Raw genomic sequence first — 18761 nt, 5'->3', positions numbered from 1 at the left:
AGATGAAAGGCGATATTGAATAATAATAAGCATTTGAAGGGAGGAAAGGAATTGGGGGAGGATCAGGAGAGGCTAAGATACCCCCACACATTTCAGTCAGTGGTGGCAGTAACTGAATTACATGGTATTTTCTTCCGCGTATGAGTTGTGAGGCTCTTTTATGAGATCTTAAGAGAAAAGGTGGGTGTAGCACTGGGAGTTAGTGTCACAAATTAGAGTAAACAGGAATAAGTTTGTCAAAGAGCATATTTCTGAGGGTTTGGAGCACACATTTTAATTATCCTAGAGTCCTGGACATGTAATAAGTTGCCTCCTTGGGAAGTGAAACTTTTTAAACAAATGAACTGTGACCTTAGCATCCACTGAGGTGTGCAGAAAAGTCTCCAAGTCACTGTTTCAAGCTCTCTACTCATTGTCCTGTGAAACTTGGGCTATATGATATTTTCTGCCCTGGTGCAAAGATACTATCATACTGGATTGTGCCTTTTGATATCCTGAAAGGCCAGTATGCGACAGTCTGTGACACCAAGTTCCTGAGTTCTACATGTAAATCAGACACAATCAGGAAAGTCACTCTTAGTGTTTGCAGATATCCCCCGCTGTCAGGACTGGCTGTTTGCAAAACCTTGTCAGATTGCTTGGAGCCTACTTGAGGTGGAAAATGTACAGGATAATGGTGGCATAAACCCTGGTAGGGTGGGGGAGAAAAAGAACAGGTAAGAGGTGCCACAGTGTTGGCCTGGGGCATACGATGGCTTATCTGGGTTGGTCCATTAATTTAGTATGAGATCTTGAAATTTGGGGGATGATTAGATCTTTAAGTTGCCTCTCTTCTTACTGTTTGAAAGCTACCTTTTTAATTGTAAAGGGGAATACAAACACATACTATCAACAGATAGCAAAACTGAAGTTAGTCCAGAGAGAATCCAACGGTTGCTGACTCCAGTCCAAAATATTTCATATGCCTCGAATTTTCACAGATCAAGATTTCCTCTGAAAAACTAAAGAACAGCCTATAGCTCTCAGTTCATAAAATAACTGAATTAGCTTCTAACACCTCACCAGATTTTCTCCTCCTAGACTCTTTAAATTCATCTCTGTTACTTCAACAGAAAGTAAGAAGGGGAGAAATTATATTGGTGACATCTTTAGAGCAGTCCCCTACCCCTCGGCAAGTCCCTGCGCCCTTGCTGCCCACCAGTCCCAGTGTATGAATAGCTCTGTTATGTTTCTGCAGAGTGAGGATTCAGACGAAGATGAGCCTTGTGCAATAAGTGGCAAATGGACTTTCCAGAGGGACAGTAAGAGGTGGTCCCGGCTTGAAGAATTTGATGTCTTTTCTCCAAAGCAGGACCCAATCCCAGGGTCCCCGGATGATTCCCACCTGAAGAATGCCATGAGCCAAGAAAGCATGCTGACCGACCTCAGCGAGCACCAGGAGGTGTCTTCTGTGCGCAGCCTGAGTAGCACTAGCAGTGTCCCCACCCAAGTGCCCCACAGTGGGGAAGCTGCAACACCCCGGACTAATTCTGTCATCAGTGTCTGTTCCTCTAGTCACTTTACAGGCAATGACGACTCTTTCTGCAGCCTGCCCTCTCCCAAAGAACTGTCCGGCTTCAACTTCAGCATGAAAGGCCATGAGAAGATCGCCAAGTCCAAGACCCGGAGCCTGCTGAAACGGATGGAGAGCCTGAAGCTCAAGGGCTCCCACCACAGCAAGCACAAAGCACCCTCCAAGCTGGGGCTCGTCATCAGTGGGCCCATTCTTCAAGAAGGGATCGATGAGGAGAAGCTGAAGCAGCTGAACTGCGTGGAGATCTCAGCCCTTAATGGCAACCACATCAACGTCCCCATGGTCCGGAAGAGAAGCGTCTCCAACTCCACACAGACCAGCAGTAGCAGCAGCCAGTCGGAGACCAGCAGTGCAGTCAGCACGCCCAGCCCTGTCACCAGGACTCGCAGCCTCAGCACATGCAACAAGCGAGTGGGCATGTACCTCGAGGGCTTTGATCCTTTCAGCCAGTCTGCATTTAGCAGTGTGATGGAGCACAACTTTAAGAACCGGGAGAGCTACCCGGAGGACATGGTGTTCTACATCCCTGAAGATCACAAGCCTGGCACCTTCCCCAAGGCTCTCTCCAACAGCAGTTTCTGTCCCACGGGGAATAACAGCTCTGTGAACTGGAGGACTGGAAGCTTCCATGGCCCAGGCCACATCAGCCTAAGAAGGGAAAACAGCAGTGACAACCCTAAGGAACTTCAGAGACGCAACTCCTCCAGCTCCATGAACAGCCGCCTGAGTATCTATGACAACGTGCCAGGCTCCATCCTCTATTCCAGCTCGGGTGACCTGGCTGACCTGGAGAATGAAGACATTTTCCCTGAACTGGATGACATCCTCTACCACGTGAAGGGAATGCAGCGCATAGTCAACCAGTGGTCTGAGAAGTTTTCAGATGAGGGAGACTCCGACTCAGCCTTAGATTCTGTCTCTCCTTGTCCATCGTCTCCGAAACAGATACACCTGGACGGAGACCAAGACCGAGTCACCCCCAGTGACCTGGACAGCACAGGCAACTCCCTAAACGAGGCTGAAGAGCCTGCTGACATTCCAGAGAGAAGGGACTCTGGGGTGGGGGCCTCCCTGACCAGGTGCAACAGGTAAGAGCCACGATCTTCCTCCTCTGGGCTTGGGCATGGCAGGCGGAACGGGATTGCTTCCGCTGGCTTTGTGGGAGGACATGGAGTGGACACTGGCATTCACAGCCGTGTAATTCCTAAGGAAGCTTTCATACCAGGAGATACCAACATTCAGAAAGAAGGGGTACTATTCTGTGGGTACTGCTCTGTTGGATAATATTTTTAAAATGGAGGTGGCGAGTGGTTCTGGCTGCACAACAGTGTGAGTGGACTTAATGCCATGGAACTGTGTAGGTAAAAATGGTTGAATGACATATTTTGTGTTATGTCCAGCCAGCCCTCCTTATCCACAGGTTCTCTCTGTGCCTATGGTTTCAACCAACTTGCATCAAAAATATTTGGAAAAACAAATTGTGTCTGTGCTGAACATTTATTTTTTTACCAATATTCCCTAAATAACACAATATGATAATTAATTACAAAGCATTTCCAGTGTCTTTGATATTATAAGTAATCTAGAGATGATTTAAACTGAACAAGAGGCCAGGCATGGTGAGACATGGTTGTAATCCCAGCATTCTGGAAGGCTGAGGCAAGAGGTTGCAAGTTTGATCCCAGCCTGGGCAATTCAGTGACTTAGCAAGGCCCTGTCTCAAAAATTAAAAATAAAAAGGTTGGAGATGTAGCTCAGTGCAGAGCCCTTGGATTCAATCCCCAATACATCAACAACAACAAAAAAGTGAAGAGGAGGATGCACATAGGATAGGTTCTAGGCAAACAGTACACCATCTTCTACAAGGGCTTTGAGCATCTATGGATGCGATCACCCAACGGCGTCCTGGAAGCAACCCCCGCCTCCCGCAGTCTTTGATACCTAAGGAATGACTGCTCATTCTACCACAGGGGGATAGTAGGACTGGAGTGGCAGTTGAGCCCATGGCCGACTTCGCATTTACTGTTCAAAAGCTTCTGTGCTCACTCACTTTGCCCTGTTCTCTTCCAGACACAGACTGAGATGGCACAGTTTCCAGAGCTTTCATCGGCCGAGCCTAAACTCTGTATCTCTGCAGATTAACTGCCAGTCTGTGGCCCAGATGAACCTACTGCAGAAATACTCACTTCTGAAGCTGACGGCCCTGCTGGAAAAATACACACCTTCTAACAAGCATGGTTTTAGCTGGTAAGACCTTAAACTTCTTGGTAAAGTGTCCCTGCGAATGATGTATTTGGTCAGCTCCTCAAGGCCACTAAGAATATTACAGTTGTGTCCTTTATTAATGTATAGTCAACAGTCTTCATGCAATCTGCAGTTTTAGGCAGCATTCAGTAATGCTGAAGCTGGTGGGATTTTAGGAGAATTAAGAGAGTTTTCTTCTCTTAGAATGATAGATTGCCTGTTGGTGGAGTTGAGAATGTATTATTCTCACATCAAATGGTACAGCCACCTCCTTTCCAGTGGTAGAAATAACCCACAATAGGTAAATATGTGTACAATAGCAGGTCATATTTTGGAAAGAAGGAAAGAAAAGTGTTAAGATGACATGAGATCATCCTTGAAATGTTTGATGTCCATTACCTAGCCATTTGAAATCATTTTTGATATGAACATTTGCAGGATCACTCAAAAATCTACATTTGCAAAAGAGTTACTAGTATTTTCCCCATCAAAGAGATTCATTTAAGAAATGCACTATAAAGTGTTATAGACAAATATATAAATACAGGTGAAATTTGTTAGATGATTTCTTTAGAATTACTTTTCAGAATCCAGCCTTGCGTGTGTACAATGTGGAATGCAGACTGTTAGGGTGGATGGGCTGTGAGTGTGACTCAATCTGTGTACGTACGAATTTTTCTCCACTGTGCAAAGCTAAGAGTTACCTCTCGATTGACATCTCAGTGCATTTTGCAGTGTCAGCTGGATGTTGTCGAGTCTTTTCATTCATTGGCGTGTTTTTTATCCAGTTGTTTTGAAAACAGAGACGCAGCCTATTTCAAGAGAGTGCTTTGTAACAGACGAAAGTTGCTTGAGTGTCTGCAGAGCCAGGTAGCTGATCTTGCTCTCTCCACTTCTTCTTCCTCCTTGAAATGCGCAGTGCACAGAACTGCAGCATCAAAGCACCTCCTATGCAAAGGCAGTTATTATGAGAGCCTCGCTAAATACAGAACTTGTTTGTTCTGAATTACAGAAATAAGTATTGACCAGTTTACCCCTACGTGCTTCAGATTCTCGGTGGGGAGCGTAATGTGTTCTTCCCACATTCCGCAGCCAGGCTTTGCTGCCCCAACAAAGTGAGCATTATGCACACTTCCAGCCGTAATACCGTATACTTAACGGTATGGCAGTACAAATTTGGCTGTGCTCTTTAGCTTTACCTTTCCTAGAGCTATAAATGGTGACTGGTGAGAAGCACTCAAAAATCAAGGCGGTCGGTCTTCTGCACGGTTCCTTTGTGCTTTAGGGTAATACTTTCCCTTCTGGCTATTTAAAACTGCATATTTTAGATTCTCCTTCCCAAAGAGCTACCCGCACCCTTCCCACCAAACCCTCAAGAATCCTAAAGTCTATAATACTTCTTGAGTTCTGGTCAGTTTTTCCAGTGAGTCAAAACCAAATGTAAAAGCCTGGCATTGTGGGATTCATGTTGTAGGGGAAAATTCTGCCCAAAGTTTCTTTCTTGTTTGCCCTTGCCCTTTCTTGTCTCACCCAGAGGGGTCATCTGTAGAGCTCAGATGTCTGCTTGACAGCCTTAAATGTATGACATGGGCTTCCTGCTGTTTCGTATACTGCTGGAGGTGGAGCTGGTTTCAGGACTCCAGGGAGCCTGGGTAGGCTCACAAAAAAGGCATTGTTCCATTTCCTTGTTCCCTTAGAAACCTGAAGATTCTATATTCTTTGGGATCATCAGCAGGGTCCTTTACTGTTCAGCTCTAGACTTGGGTCATGCTATATTAGACCAACATTGTGTATTTGCTCTTTTCTCTTGCACCATTACCTGAATCTTTTGTGCCAATGTCCTTGGATCTTGTTTTTGAAACTCTAACAAAAGAACCTAATTGGGATTTCCCATGTTTTCTGCTTCTATTCTTTCTTGTACCACCATTTGTTTTGTTGTTGTTTTTGTAGTTGTTGTTGTTGTTTTTGGTACCAGGGATCAAGGGGCTTTGCCCTTGCAAGGCAGAACCACTGAGCTAAATCCCTGGCCCTTGTACCACTGTTTTGTAAGAAAGGCCATCAGGTCCCTTAAGAATACAACCTTGAGTTTGCAAGGCCAACAGTAAAATGACAATGCCCAGCCGAGGTAATGTAACTGGGCCTCACAACCCTAACACTTAATAGCTAATACCTTAAGACCTGATACTAAATCCCGAATAGAGCTAGAACAGAACTTTTGGTGATGGTGAGAAGACCCTGTAATTGCACAGTACAGTGCAGTACCTACTGGCTACAAATGGCCAGTGAGCCCTCAGAATGTGGTAAGGCCAAGAAACTGGATAGGTCACTTTATGTCATTTAAATTTAATTACTGTTTTAGCAGAAACTAAGGCTTCCTGCAGAGGAGGGCAAGTATAGATTGTCAGATAAACACAATCCCTACCACCGTGTTCTTTAAACAGGGCTGTGCCCAAGTTCATGAAAAGGATCAAGGTTCCAGACTACAAAGACCGGAGTGTGTTCGGGGTCCCTCTGACGGTCATTGTGCAGCGCACAGGACAGCCCTTGCCTCAGAGCATCCAGCAGGCCATGCGCTATCTCCGCAACCACTGTCTGGACCAGGTGAGGGATGCTGCCTGTGGGTCCTGTGCCATCATGCGAGCTCGGCTTTAGGCTCCTCGTCCTAGTTCTGTAGGGCAGATGATGCTTCCATCCCGACACCTGATGTTTTCTTTCCCAAAGGTCGGGCTCTTCAGAAAATCGGGCGTCAAATCCCGGATCCAGGCTCTGCGCCAGATGAACGAGAGTGCCATGGATTGTGTCAGCTATGAAGGGCAGTCTGCTTACGACGTGGCAGACATGCTGAAGCAGTATTTTCGAGATCTTCCTGAGCCACTGATGACAAACAAGCTCTCAGAGACCTTTCTACAGATCTACCAGTGTGAGTGCTCTAGGGTGTCAAGATGGTTGACTTTGGGGCAGCTTCCTCTGATATTGGTATTTTGACAAGAGGACCCATGTGGTAACCTCTTGGAGACATGTGTCAGCAACTTCTTCCTTGACCTCTTGTTTGGGGAACAGATTTTTGAATACTTATTTAACTATGAGAATATAAATTGTCCTTATCATTAGACTATAATGGCTGTTATATATTTCTACATTCTGATCCGGCTTCTTTGATTTGTTTCTAAGATGCTTTATCTAAAATGAGTAAAGAGCAGATACCAAGATCGATCAATCTCTCCCTCTCTCTCTGTCTCTCTCTCTCTCTCCTTTTCTCTCTCCATTTCATTTGTATTATATCTCTCTAGCAGGCCTATTGTATTTAAAATTTCACAGGTGTCTGAGTGTTTTATCTCACAGTAAAATGAATAAATAATCTTTTTCTGTTATTCATCAGAGTCCCTGCCAGAAATACTTGGGAAAACAATACCCCATGCCCTTCTCACTTTAAGAAAAGTTTAAAGCAAACAGTTGTTGAAATTAATGATCAAGAGCAGGATTATAGCTTTTACAGCCTTGTGTTTTTCTTGGCACAGAGTGGTATTACAGCAATGTGATTTAAAAGCAGCTTCTTTTGGTGCTGAAATTGTCTTTAGAACTGGTATGTTGGACTTCATTTTATGAGAAATGAAGCTGGTCTGGATTATTTCATTATTTGTTTCATCCTTTCATATTTTATGAAAACACAGGCCACATTTTCCCCACCAAGGTATTTGTTATGTATTGTAACCATGGAGCTGTTTAATCAGTGTGTCCTATGGCACTGCATTTGGGTGACTTGATATTTTTTCCACTACTTACTTTTTAAAAGGTTTGCCTAGTAAAGGAGATCCAAAAGTTAGGTTCAGCATTTCCTAATATAGGTTATGTATAGGTTTATTTGCCTTTTATGTATTTGCATAATTATGTGCACTTCTATAATCACATCTTTGTGGTTTCCAAAACTGTACTACTAGGCAAAGCAATCTGTTGTTTAAATTGAATAGTCTAACAATTTTTCGCATTTCAAAAACAAGGTACTCAATTCCAAATGTTCCCAAAAAGTGAACCTTTCATAAGTCAATACCAAGATCTCAGTTCTTGTCCCCTCAGATATAGCTAAGACCAATCATTGAAACGAGAGGCTAATCTTATAATGACTTCAATAACAGATTATATATTATTCTGGGTTTTTTTTTAAATGGGCTTACAAGAGGCTTTTGTTCTATAAACTGACAGAAATCATCCAGAGCTGACGTCTGAGGTAGATTTAGGAGTGCATTAGTATTTGGTGTGTATGCGACGTCTTAACTCCTCCAAGAGGCAGAAAGTAGTTGAGGGTAGGAACGCTGGTGGCAGTCCATAAGTTTTTCCTTACTAACTAACCTCTAGTGAACTCTCTGAAAATGCTTGTTCCGTATTGGACACTGATGTTCGCTTTGGGACAGTCCCCTGCCGTGTACATGTGGAAATCATTGACTTGATGGGGATGCTTGCGCCCTGCAGATGTTCCCAAGGACCAGCGCCTCCAGGCTATCAAGGCCGCCATTATGCTCCTGCCTGATGAGAATCGAGAAGTTCTTCAGACGCTCCTGTACTTCCTGAGCGACGTCTCTGCAGCTGTAAAAGAAAACCAGATGACTCCCACCAACCTGGCCGTGTGCTTGGCACCATCCCTCTTCCACCTCAACACCCTGAAAAGAGAGAATTCCTCTCCCAGGTACAGGTCAGACAGAAGGAGGCACACACACGCTCTGTTCCTCAGACTGAGGCAGCTCTCTCCTTCTGAGGCTGCCACTACATTCTTGTTGGCGTCTTACCTAAATCAAGTGAAACTCAGACCGCCTTCGTTCACAGCCCCATGAGGCTGCCCTACGCTTTTGCCTCCTTTCCTCTCAGTCCTTTTTAAAAAGTGTGCCTTGATATTTCTAGCAATCCCATAACAACTAACTGAGTTTTTGATAAAACATTGTTTGGTGCCTTGACATGGCCTGTGTTTACACTGAGGCAAAGGATAATAGCGCTGCTTTCTGCCTGCAGAAACCATGCAGGTTTACTAGTCATAACCAGATGGATGACTCCTGTTGTCTTTGCCTCTGCATAGTTTGATAAGCCAAACTTTGTAACCTGTGCCCCATACTGAAATAACCAGCTCTTAAAGAACAAAGGATGATGTTGGGCCTCGAGTTCTGCCTAGAATACATACATATAAATGGGACAGGATGTGGAGAAAGTCAAGTCATCTGAAAAATAACCAAAGATGATACTTGCTAGCCCCTGTTCTGGGTCTAGAACAGAGCTTTTCTCTTCTCATTGATATTCAATCATTATAACAATTGTAAGTGAAAGTCCATAAGAGGAAAGTGAGGGGTAAGGCAAGATCAGCTCAGTAAGTAACTTGTCTGTATCCGATAGGAAGAAATAGCAGAGCCAACATGAGCTTCTAATTTAGGTGAATATTTCATGTCAGGAACTTCTGTTGTAGTATAAAAGGAAATAGTGAATAACTGGACTTATTCCGCATAGTAAATCCCCCAGCTGAACCTTCTCTCAATCTGAAGGAACCCGAGGCCTAATTATGCTAGTTGAAGTTTGCTCTGTTCCTGAAAGCGATACAATGCTTTAAGTGCCCTTTTATCTATTTCTAAAAGTTTGCTAAAGCATTCCAGCAATTTTAATGGGATTGAAAACCAGAGATGAGTAGGAGATAAGAATAAGACACCCGCTCCAGGAAACAATAGATGCATCCCTCACCTGTGGAAGGGGATCCTGTTTATTTACAGAGTAAGAATAGTGACCAGCAACTCCCAGTCTCCACCTGCACCCTCTGTTCGCCAGCATAGCATAGACACAAAGACGCAGTTCTTATAAGCTACAAGACAGGAACCTGTTTAACCGCATGGCTTTAATTAACCTGGATTTCATTAAAAGCAAGTCTCTTTAGTTGTGTGTGTGTGTGTGTGTGTGTGTGTGTATGCATGCTGCGCACATATGTTGATAAAACTGAGTAACTCTGGTGAACAAAATAAAAGCTCTCTTAAACCACTTAACAACAAATAGGCAGCAGGGAAATGTTTTTTTTCCTCCTCTTTGAGTTTCCTTGAGTTATACACTAATGAAAACTGCATACGTATTTGACTCCTTCGCCTCCTTTATTTCTTTTACCTAGGGTAATGCAAAGAAAACAAAGTTTGGGCAAACCAGATCAGAAAGACTTGAATGAAAACTTAGCGGCCACTCAAGGGCTGGCTCATATGATTGCAGAGTGCAAGAAGCTTTTCCAGGTAAGCAGATCTGAGAACCATGCTTTGATCAGTGTAAGCCCTGTTTTAGTAACTTACCCTACTACTGTAACTTTGCAAAGAAGAAAGCTTCACACAAGAATAAGTGTTTTAGGTATGTTTGTGAGGCTGGTCTGTCTATACCTTCATAAACTATGTGAACCTCTTCCACCACCATCTGTTGAATACAGAGGTTGATTGGCCTCTACCACCTTGAGGATCCAGGCCTTCGCTGATTCCCATGTTCACTGAGAGTGAACACAGGTAGACTCGCCCCCCACTTCTGTGTCTCCTCCCAGGTGCCTGAGGAAATGAGCCGATGTCGCAATTCCTACACAGAGCAAGAGCTGAAGCCCCTCACACTGGAGGCGTTGGGACACCTGAGCAACAACCAGTCTGCTGACTACAAACACTTCCTCCAGGATTGTGTGGATGGCCTGTTTAAGGAGGTGAAAGAGAAGTTTAAAGGCTGGGTCAACCACTCCACTTCTGAGCAGGCCGAGCTGTCCTATAAGAAAGTAAGTCTTTCCACTTTTGCACACCCATGCTCAGGACTTAGGTTCATCAGAGATGAGACTCCATGGGAATCTAGCCCAGACCATCCTTAGAGAACTAGGCAGGCATGTAATTTAGATTCCCAAATAAGAGCGGAAACCAGTCCCATGACTAATGCTCTTTTACATTGAGAAGATTTCAGTCAACTCCTAATGAAATTGTTTGTTTCTTCGGGTGTTTTACTGAAGCTTTTAAAGGGGCATTTTAAGACATTCTTAAATTTTTCTAAACTCTGCATGCCCATCTTTTTCTTAGATAATCTACTTTGGGCATCCTCTATGGCTCATCATGATAGGTCCATAGAGGTGTTTGTTAACACTGTTTCTCTACAACCTTGAAAATAAATGGAATGGTCTGTATGGTCATATGGGCTTTCAGGTATAAATAAATGAATGATCATATTCTTTCACATTCTCCCTACTATGCATTCTTAAAAAACAAATGTAATGATATTAACCAGACTGGATGCCAGCTATTTTGTTTGCTTCCTGGCCTACTTCTGAATATACTTAGGGAAGTTTATTACTGTCATAAATGTATTAACCTCTGAAAACAGGACTATATCTCCACTCATAATTTGCCTTCCTAAGTCAAGATGTGTGTATCTTGTTTGAACACAATCTTTACAGGTGAGTGAAGGGCCCCCTCTAAGGCTCTGGAGATCAACCATTGAAGTCCCTGCTACACCTGAAGAAATCTTAAAGCGCCTACTAAAAGAGCAGCACCTCTGGGATGTAGACCTATTGGATTCAAAAGTGATTGAAATCCTGGACAGCCAGACTGAAATCTACCAGTACGTCCAGAATAGCATGGCACCCCACCCTGCTCGGGACTATGTGGTATTGAGGTGAGATCTTCCAAACTGGTTACTGTGCCCAGATGACCAAGTGTCAGAATTGAGCCTATATATATCGCTGAATCTTATAAGATGGTTACTTAAAATGAAACAGGCTTCTAGAAACGTGATGATCCCTTCCACATATAAATATAGATCTATATTTATTCCAACAGGGCATTCATCGCTGACAATGCTTGTAACTCTTTCGGAACTGAGCTCAGAAAGAAAGAAATTAATAGGCTCGTTGGTAGCAGATTTTTGTCCCTTTTAGGATGGATTTTTCTGGTTAGAAATAGCTAGTGAATGAATAAACAAGGAAGTAACATTTGGGTCCTAAGTGAGATGCAGTTAATGCTGATTTACTTGGGATTAATAAAAATCTCTGGAGACATTATGGACAGAGGAATTCCAAAAATCTTTGAGGAAATGTCATAATCATTTATGCAGAATGTTTCCAACAGAGCAGTGTTTGTTTGGGTGTCCATGTTCTAAGACATTCGTGAAATGTACTAGTGGTTTTTAGCAACACATCAGGTTGGTTCTTGTGTTTGCCAGCTTTCTGTCACCGTGGCAAAATACCTGAAGAAACAATTTAAGGAGGAAAAGTTTATTTTGGTTCATGGTTTCGGGGGTTTCAGTCGGTGGTCCACTGGCTCCATTACTTTGAGTCTCAGATAGAGCAGAACATCATAACAACAGGATCACATGAAGAAGGAAACTGCTCACCTCATGTCAGCCAGGAAACAGAAAGAGAGATCACATACAGTCCCCAAAGGCATACCCCTATGCCCTTGAACTTGGCCCTAACTCCTGATTCTATCGAATACTAATAATGACACCAAATGATGAATCCAACAGTGGATTAATCCACTGATGATATTATTACCCTGATTAGTATAACCCTCCTATTATAACCCATTGGTGATATTATCACCCTCATGAGCCAATCACATTCCAAAAGCCCTCCCTTTGAACATGTAAGCCTTTGGGGGACATTTTAGATCCAAATCATAACAGTTCCTTATTTTCAAGAAATGACTGAGCACATAGCCCCACAGTAGAAGGGATTCTGTATGGTGTGATTCATCCTGAAGTCTTTATGTAGTGGTCTAAAGAATACATTTACCCAGTATGTGTCACATGTAGCTCCAAGCCTGGCCCTTAATTGTCTCATTGGAATAAGGCAACATTTTCAGTTGGGCTTCCAAGAAATCTCATTTTCTGCCTCTGGTTTTGTCTCCACAGAACATGGAGGACTAATCTACCCAAGGGAGCATGTGCCCTTTTACTCACCTCTGTGGATCATGACCGGGCACCTGTAGTGGGTGTGAGGGTCAATGTGCTCCTGTCCAGGTATTTGATTGAACCCTGCGGGTCAGGAAAATCCAAACTCACCTACATGTGCAGAGCTGATTTAAGGTATGTTCTGATTGTGCCTTTTTGACAGTTGTCCGGTGAAAAATGACTTATGCAACTATGTCACTGTACTTTGGTGACTTCACAAAGAGTGGTGCTTATAAAGCAGCTCCCTTATGTTTACTGGTTTTTGTGGGCCACTGCCTGATCTGGATTCCTTAGAAAAAGTGGTACTAAGGCAATGTAAATTTGGTGGTTCTACCCTTAAGTACCAAGGAAATTATGTATTTACTGAATTTGAGCTAGCAAATTTCTCATTTTCTATTTGAAAGTGTTTGAATAGTGTGGAGTGCACTTTTAATAACTGATCAGGCCTATGCCTCATACTGTGGATGAATGTATATTCCTATCAAAAAATGAGTGGGGGCTGGGGATTTAGCTTAGTGGTTCCACTGCCTGCCTTGCAAGCACAAGGACCCTAGTTCAATCCCTGGTACAAAAAGAAAAAAAAGTGGAATGTAGCAATATAGGCCAAAAATTTGAACTTTTGAAGACTCTAAGAACTGTCTCCCATGTTATTATTGTAACTCTTATAACCCACTGATGATAATAACCCTCATGAGCCAGCACCTTCCAAAAGCCTCTGAACACATGAGCCTTTGGGGACATTTTAGATCCAAATCATAGCAGTTCTTTTTTCCAAGAACTGACTGAGCACATAGACCCTCAGTAGAAATCTTCCCATCTCACTGGCTCTTCGGGTATCCATGTGATCTGTTTCTGTGACTTATGCCAAAGCCTTTATAGAGCAGTCTCATCCAGTATCTATGACCAGTATGTTGTTCCTTGGAAATCTCTAGTTCCAATTTCAATGGACATGGCAGAAGATCACTTGGAGATAAATGAATAACCTTTACTTACACATTTCCTTCGTCAAAAAATGGAAGTGGGGGGAGCCTGCGGATGTAGTTCTGTGGTACAGCACTTTCCTAGCAAGGCCCTGAGTTCAATCTCCAACACTGAAGAGAAAGGAACAGCGACAGAGATAGAGAAATGGGATATATTCATGACTACTTTCTAGCGTAAATGCATCATCATTTTTCCTTTCTGCAATAGGGGCCACATGCCAGAGTGGTACACAAAATCTTTTGGACATCTGTGTGCAGCTGAAGTGGTAAAGATCCGGGACTCCTTCAGTAATCAGAACAGTGAAACCAGAGACAGCAAATCCAGGTGACTACTGAAGCAAAGCATCTGAATCTGCCTGGGTGATGTCCTAGGATGTTACCAGTCCTTGGAAGAATTGGTCTTCATCTGATCCCGAAATACAATTTGGAGTTTAGAAATGGACTCTAGTCATTTGATACATTTTTAAAGCTGCTTCCTGTTTGTTTTAGGTCTTAAATTCTAGACCTTGACTGGAATATATGACTGTGCAAAAGAAAAATGTACTTGTATTCTTATTCAGATTGCTTCTGAGAAGCAAAGTCCTAAATACATTATGGAAGAAAATGAAGATACTTCATTTTGTTGTGATACTGGTGTATGTGTACCTGTGTCATGTATTGGCAGTGTGTTGTGGGACTGGTGTATCCACTGGAATAGTTGGTACTCAGACATGTTTTCTCACTGAGATGAACAAAGAAAGGTTTGCACAGAGGAGTGTGAATGTATGTTTATCGCTGGTTGAATGGCATGGGTGTGTAAGTTGGAATGCGGTGTCTGGCACACTGAAATGCCTCTGGGAAGCATGTCGATGCACCAGGCTCAGTTTAACCTGGACTATCTGACTACCCATGGATCCATTCAGAAAGGGAACTTGACACCCTTGTCCATTTATTCTTTTCCAGGTTGTTAAGCATATTATTTCTCCATCAACCTCATCTTTCCCTTAAAGGCAATTGTAGATCATTTTGATACTCATTTCACATGCAGTTTGTTTCTAGACTAGATTGCAAATAGAGATATAGTTTTAGCTGGTAAAGATTAGCTGAGAGGTGAATGTCCTCCTCCCCATCCTACTGGCTCCAAAGCATAGGTTTTGTTTTTTTTATTTTTAAATGAGAAGTAAAAACTGAACACTCAAAAAGATGTATTCCTGAATTAAACATCATTTATCTGTTGAAATTCTTTGCATTTTCTGTTTATAGCATAAACACTTTTAAGACACTGTGCACATTGTGCGTGGAAACATAGGAAACTATCTCCCCAAGCAAATCTCTGTAAATTTAATCCTGGCACAAAAGGCTTTTGTGTGTGTGTGTGTGTGTGGTAGCTATCAACAGCATTCCTGCAAACTGCACATATTTATTAATTGGGCTCTGTTCTTATTAGCAAATGAGTTTTCTAGATTTTTTTATTTTGCTTTTTCTACATTTCTTTCTCTTCTCTCCTTTATAATGCCCTTGAAATATATCTTAGTAATATGGGAAGTAGTAATCATTAAAAAAACCGTTCAATGTTTCAGAAGGTTGGTCTTTATACAGGTTTTACTGGAATGGTAAAGATTGACTCAAGACAGTATTATTAGTAAATTTATTTTGTATGGATCCAAAGTGAATAATGTATGAATGAGAGTTGTAAGAAGGATTTTTATTTTGTTATAACGTATTTTAGTTACCATTGTCAGTGTTATTTCAGAGGTTCTTTGAAGAATTTTGGGGGTCAGATTAGAGTTTTTAAATTTGAGTATTTTGGATATGAGTGTTCCTTGTGAAGATATATATTCAATTTTGATGGCTTCCAGATTTGTAAGATTGTATGTTGTATATACCATTCTATTAAGAAACATGTACACATGTCTGTCCACTGTGCTTTCAGACATAGATAAAGCATGATAAAGATTATTATTTAAAATATACTTGTATTTATACCTCAGATATTCTTTTGGGCTTTGTACCTCAAGGCTTTTTCCCCTTTATTGTAAATACACTTTACATGAATATAGTCTAAGTGAAAAAAAAATAAAAGGAAGAAGTTTATAATTGCTCTATATCTGTACAGAATATAACCAGTAAGTGCACTATTAAATGTTTAACATAAGGGAAATGTCTGGCCTTCTTTCCTTTGTATTGCATCTTATTTCCAACCCTTAAAAGCACAGATTACAAAGTGTAGGAACATAAGCATCAACTAAAATCAAAAGATTTGTTGAAGAAAATAGTAGACCGCGAATCATTCCAAGGCTAAACTGCAACTGAGCCACTCATCAAAACAGGAAATCCTGCTGGAGATTCAGAAAGCACAGAGACTCTCTCCAAACAAAGGTCCCATTAGGGAATTGAGCTGAGAAAGTTATGAGAATAAGCAACAGCAAAGCAAAGATGTTCATAAGCAAAACCAAGGTCTCTGTTTCACTCCACAAAAGGTCTCTTTCCTACTGCTTATCTCCCCTATTGTAAGAATTCCCTCCACCTTTGACATGAAAAAGAATCCAAGGGATATGAATGTTTTCAGGAACTTAGCTTGTGTCACCTACTGCGCTATCATCACATCTTAGCCATGTGACTAACGGCCTAGATTGTAAGCTCTTCGAGGGCAGGCGGTGCATCTCCTACACATCTTTATAATCCTCTACAGCAACTGTCAGTGTTTTGTACTTGTAGGCACCTAATAAATTTATTATTTGCTCTAGTGAACTGGTTGAATTAGCTCCTGTATCCCAAAGGGAAGAGAAGGTACATTGCCATCATGCCTTAACGCTCACTTTGGCTCATTGCTGCCCTCTGAGTTCGCACAGGTTGGAGATTGTTAAATCTACGAGCTCTTGCTTTTGAAACTGAAAAGAATGGCAGCGATACTATGTGCACTAATTCTAAATGAAAGGGTTCTTCGTGGTGAACTTGTTTTTCTTTTTGATGGTGGTACTGGGGATCAAACCCAGGTCGTGTGTGCTAGGGAAGCACCCAGCACTGAGCTAGACCCACAGCCACTTTATCATGAAATTTTAACCAATATCTAATCTCATAAGTGTTCTGTGGTGTCCATCTTGGACGAAGTTTATTTGGGGAGTAGAAACGTGGGAACAACCCAACCTCAGAATTTTTAAAGATGCACAATTTGCCAAAGGTATTTATTTAGTTAGACTCTGCCTCTAGACCAGATTTCTTCAGAACTATATTAAATAAAGATCAGAATGTCTAAACTCACCCTTTACTTGCCCAGAGAACCCTGAATCTAAGCTACTAACAGCTTGTATACATATCACTGTCAGTATGGAGTAGACTCTCTCATAGGCACCCACTGTGATCTTGGATTGCTTTTGACACACCGTCTATTGCTTACTCTATCTATTTAGTGAGTTACTCTGCACCAAAGTCTGCCTTTGTAGATGGTGCCATGTAATGAGAAGGACAGGTTGCTAGGACCTCATGCCAGAGACAGAAGGTCTTCACTGGCCAAAGCTCGAGGCAGTTTTCACACTCAAAGCATCCTACCTAGCAATTTGTAAATGAATAAATCAGTGACATCAACATCATATGGTTCTTCAATAAGAGATTTTTTTTTTTGTTCAGCATAGTGGAGACAAGTGAGATTTTTGCAAAGTAAAATCTAAAGAAAAACAGGAACCTAATGATCCCAAACTGGTACCTTCTAGCTTTACTAGGTAGGCATATGTGGAAAGAGAAAGGGCTTGTAGAAGTTTCTGGGACCTCATAGCTACATTCATGTGCCTTTACATCACCTCTGTTAACTTTATACACATTTCATTCTGAAGCATGGTTCTTCTCACCATTCTATGGCCAGACTATGACTTAACAAAGTTAGTGACAAACCAAAGTCCTCGAATCCAGACAGTGTAGAACTGGGATTCCAGCTTAGGTCCACTACCTCAGGCCACCTGCCCTTTGCTGATCTTTCCCACAAAGGGAGGCAGATTTCTCAGAAGCTGTGGTTTCTGCATCAGAAAAACTAGAAAAATGAAGGTGTATGGAAGTATTGGGGATCAAAACAGCCACATTAGAGTCCCAAAGAAACTTATCTTGTCATCTCATTTACTGAGAGATAATTTAGGAGAAATTAAGACAAAATTGAGGCAAAAGCATCCTTTCAGGTTGCTAGTGAAATAATTTGTGGTTGTTTTCAGCAAATTGAATAAATTATTTCAAATGTACAAAGATTCCCTTTATCCTTGCAAAATCTAGAAGAGCATCATTCTCTCCATTGGCAGCCACAGACCAATGAATTTGTCTGACTGCAACCCTCTGATCTCACATTTCTTTGTGGGTACAAGAGAATACCTACTTACAGGCTTCTTGCAGCCCCGCCCCAGCATTCTGGTCTTCTGATCGCAATACCTCAGGGTCTTCCCACCACACCAGAATATTATCAAGGCCTGCTGAGATATCTGACACTGCCGTGCTTAGCAAAGGCTGTGCAAGTAAGTCAAGAAGCATTAGTGAAAGCTAAGCAGAACTGAGCCCAGCTGCTCTTCCTCACCTGCCTGTCGAAGCGTACATCTGTGATTTTAAAGCAGAAATCCTAAACAATGAGATCATGGTATGCGTGTGTCATCTTGGTTTTCTATCAGGATGAAAGTTGCCTAACAAATTTAAATTCCATTTATTCCATTTGCCCAAGGAATGCAAATTATGAGAGACCTAAAGAGCCTGTGGCAGGAGAAGCTCAGGTAGGTCTGCAAGGTGCACATTTGCAGTAAGTTCAGGCTCATTCTTGAGGGGATGATCAGTCTTTTGCAGGCAGGGAGTTTGCAAAATCATGTTAGCAGCTGTAACCCAAAGTAATTACCCATGGTGTGTATATACAGTTCTTCCAGGAGCAGCCAGGCTGCCTGTCTGGACCCAAGGCTGTATTGACACCTACAGCGTAACACCTCTTTGCATAGATTGTTTTTTAATCTCCTAGATCTTCTAAAAAGGAAAAGGGCATGTCAGGGCTAGAACTGTTCTCATTTCCTTCTTTCTTTTCTATCAAGATGCAAAAGATCTTCGAA

The 18761-nt window shown here is 42.2% G+C and overlaps 1 protein-coding gene across 2 annotated transcripts in view; it reads left to right on the top strand.

Moving 5' to 3' along the window:
- The window catches only part of Dlc1 (DLC1 Rho GTPase activating protein), a 171853-nt gene extending 155441 nt beyond the window's left edge, over nucleotides 1-16412 (top strand). For both annotated transcript variants that reach the window (XM_010621764.1, XM_010621774.2), the window contains exons 5-14: nucleotides 1238-2661; nucleotides 3644-3820; nucleotides 6259-6418; nucleotides 6539-6737; nucleotides 8285-8498; nucleotides 9948-10062; nucleotides 10359-10577; nucleotides 11244-11461; nucleotides 12698-12871; nucleotides 13925-16412. In XM_010621764.1, the coding sequence (XP_010620066.1) occupies nucleotides 1238-2661; nucleotides 3644-3820; nucleotides 6259-6418; nucleotides 6539-6737; nucleotides 8285-8498; nucleotides 9948-10062; nucleotides 10359-10577; nucleotides 11244-11461; nucleotides 12698-12871; nucleotides 13925-14045 (3021 nt within the window). In that variant the 3' untranslated portion in view covers nucleotides 14046-16412. The remainder of the gene's footprint in view (nucleotides 1-1237; nucleotides 2662-3643; nucleotides 3821-6258; nucleotides 6419-6538; nucleotides 6738-8284; nucleotides 8499-9947; nucleotides 10063-10358; nucleotides 10578-11243; nucleotides 11462-12697; nucleotides 12872-13924) is intronic.
- The last annotated feature ends 2349 nt before the right edge of the window (nucleotides 16413-18761 follow it).

Source organism: Fukomys damarensis, unplaced genomic scaffold (genome assembly GCF_012274545.1).
Source record: "Fukomys damarensis isolate Sample0158 unplaced genomic scaffold, DMR_v1.0_HiC HiC_scaffold_18, whole genome shotgun sequence".
Lineage (NCBI taxonomy): Eukaryota > Metazoa > Chordata > Mammalia > Rodentia > Bathyergidae > Fukomys > Fukomys damarensis.
The sequence above is the reverse complement of the archived record's forward strand: the minus strand, read 5'-3'. Positions and strand labels throughout refer to the sequence as shown.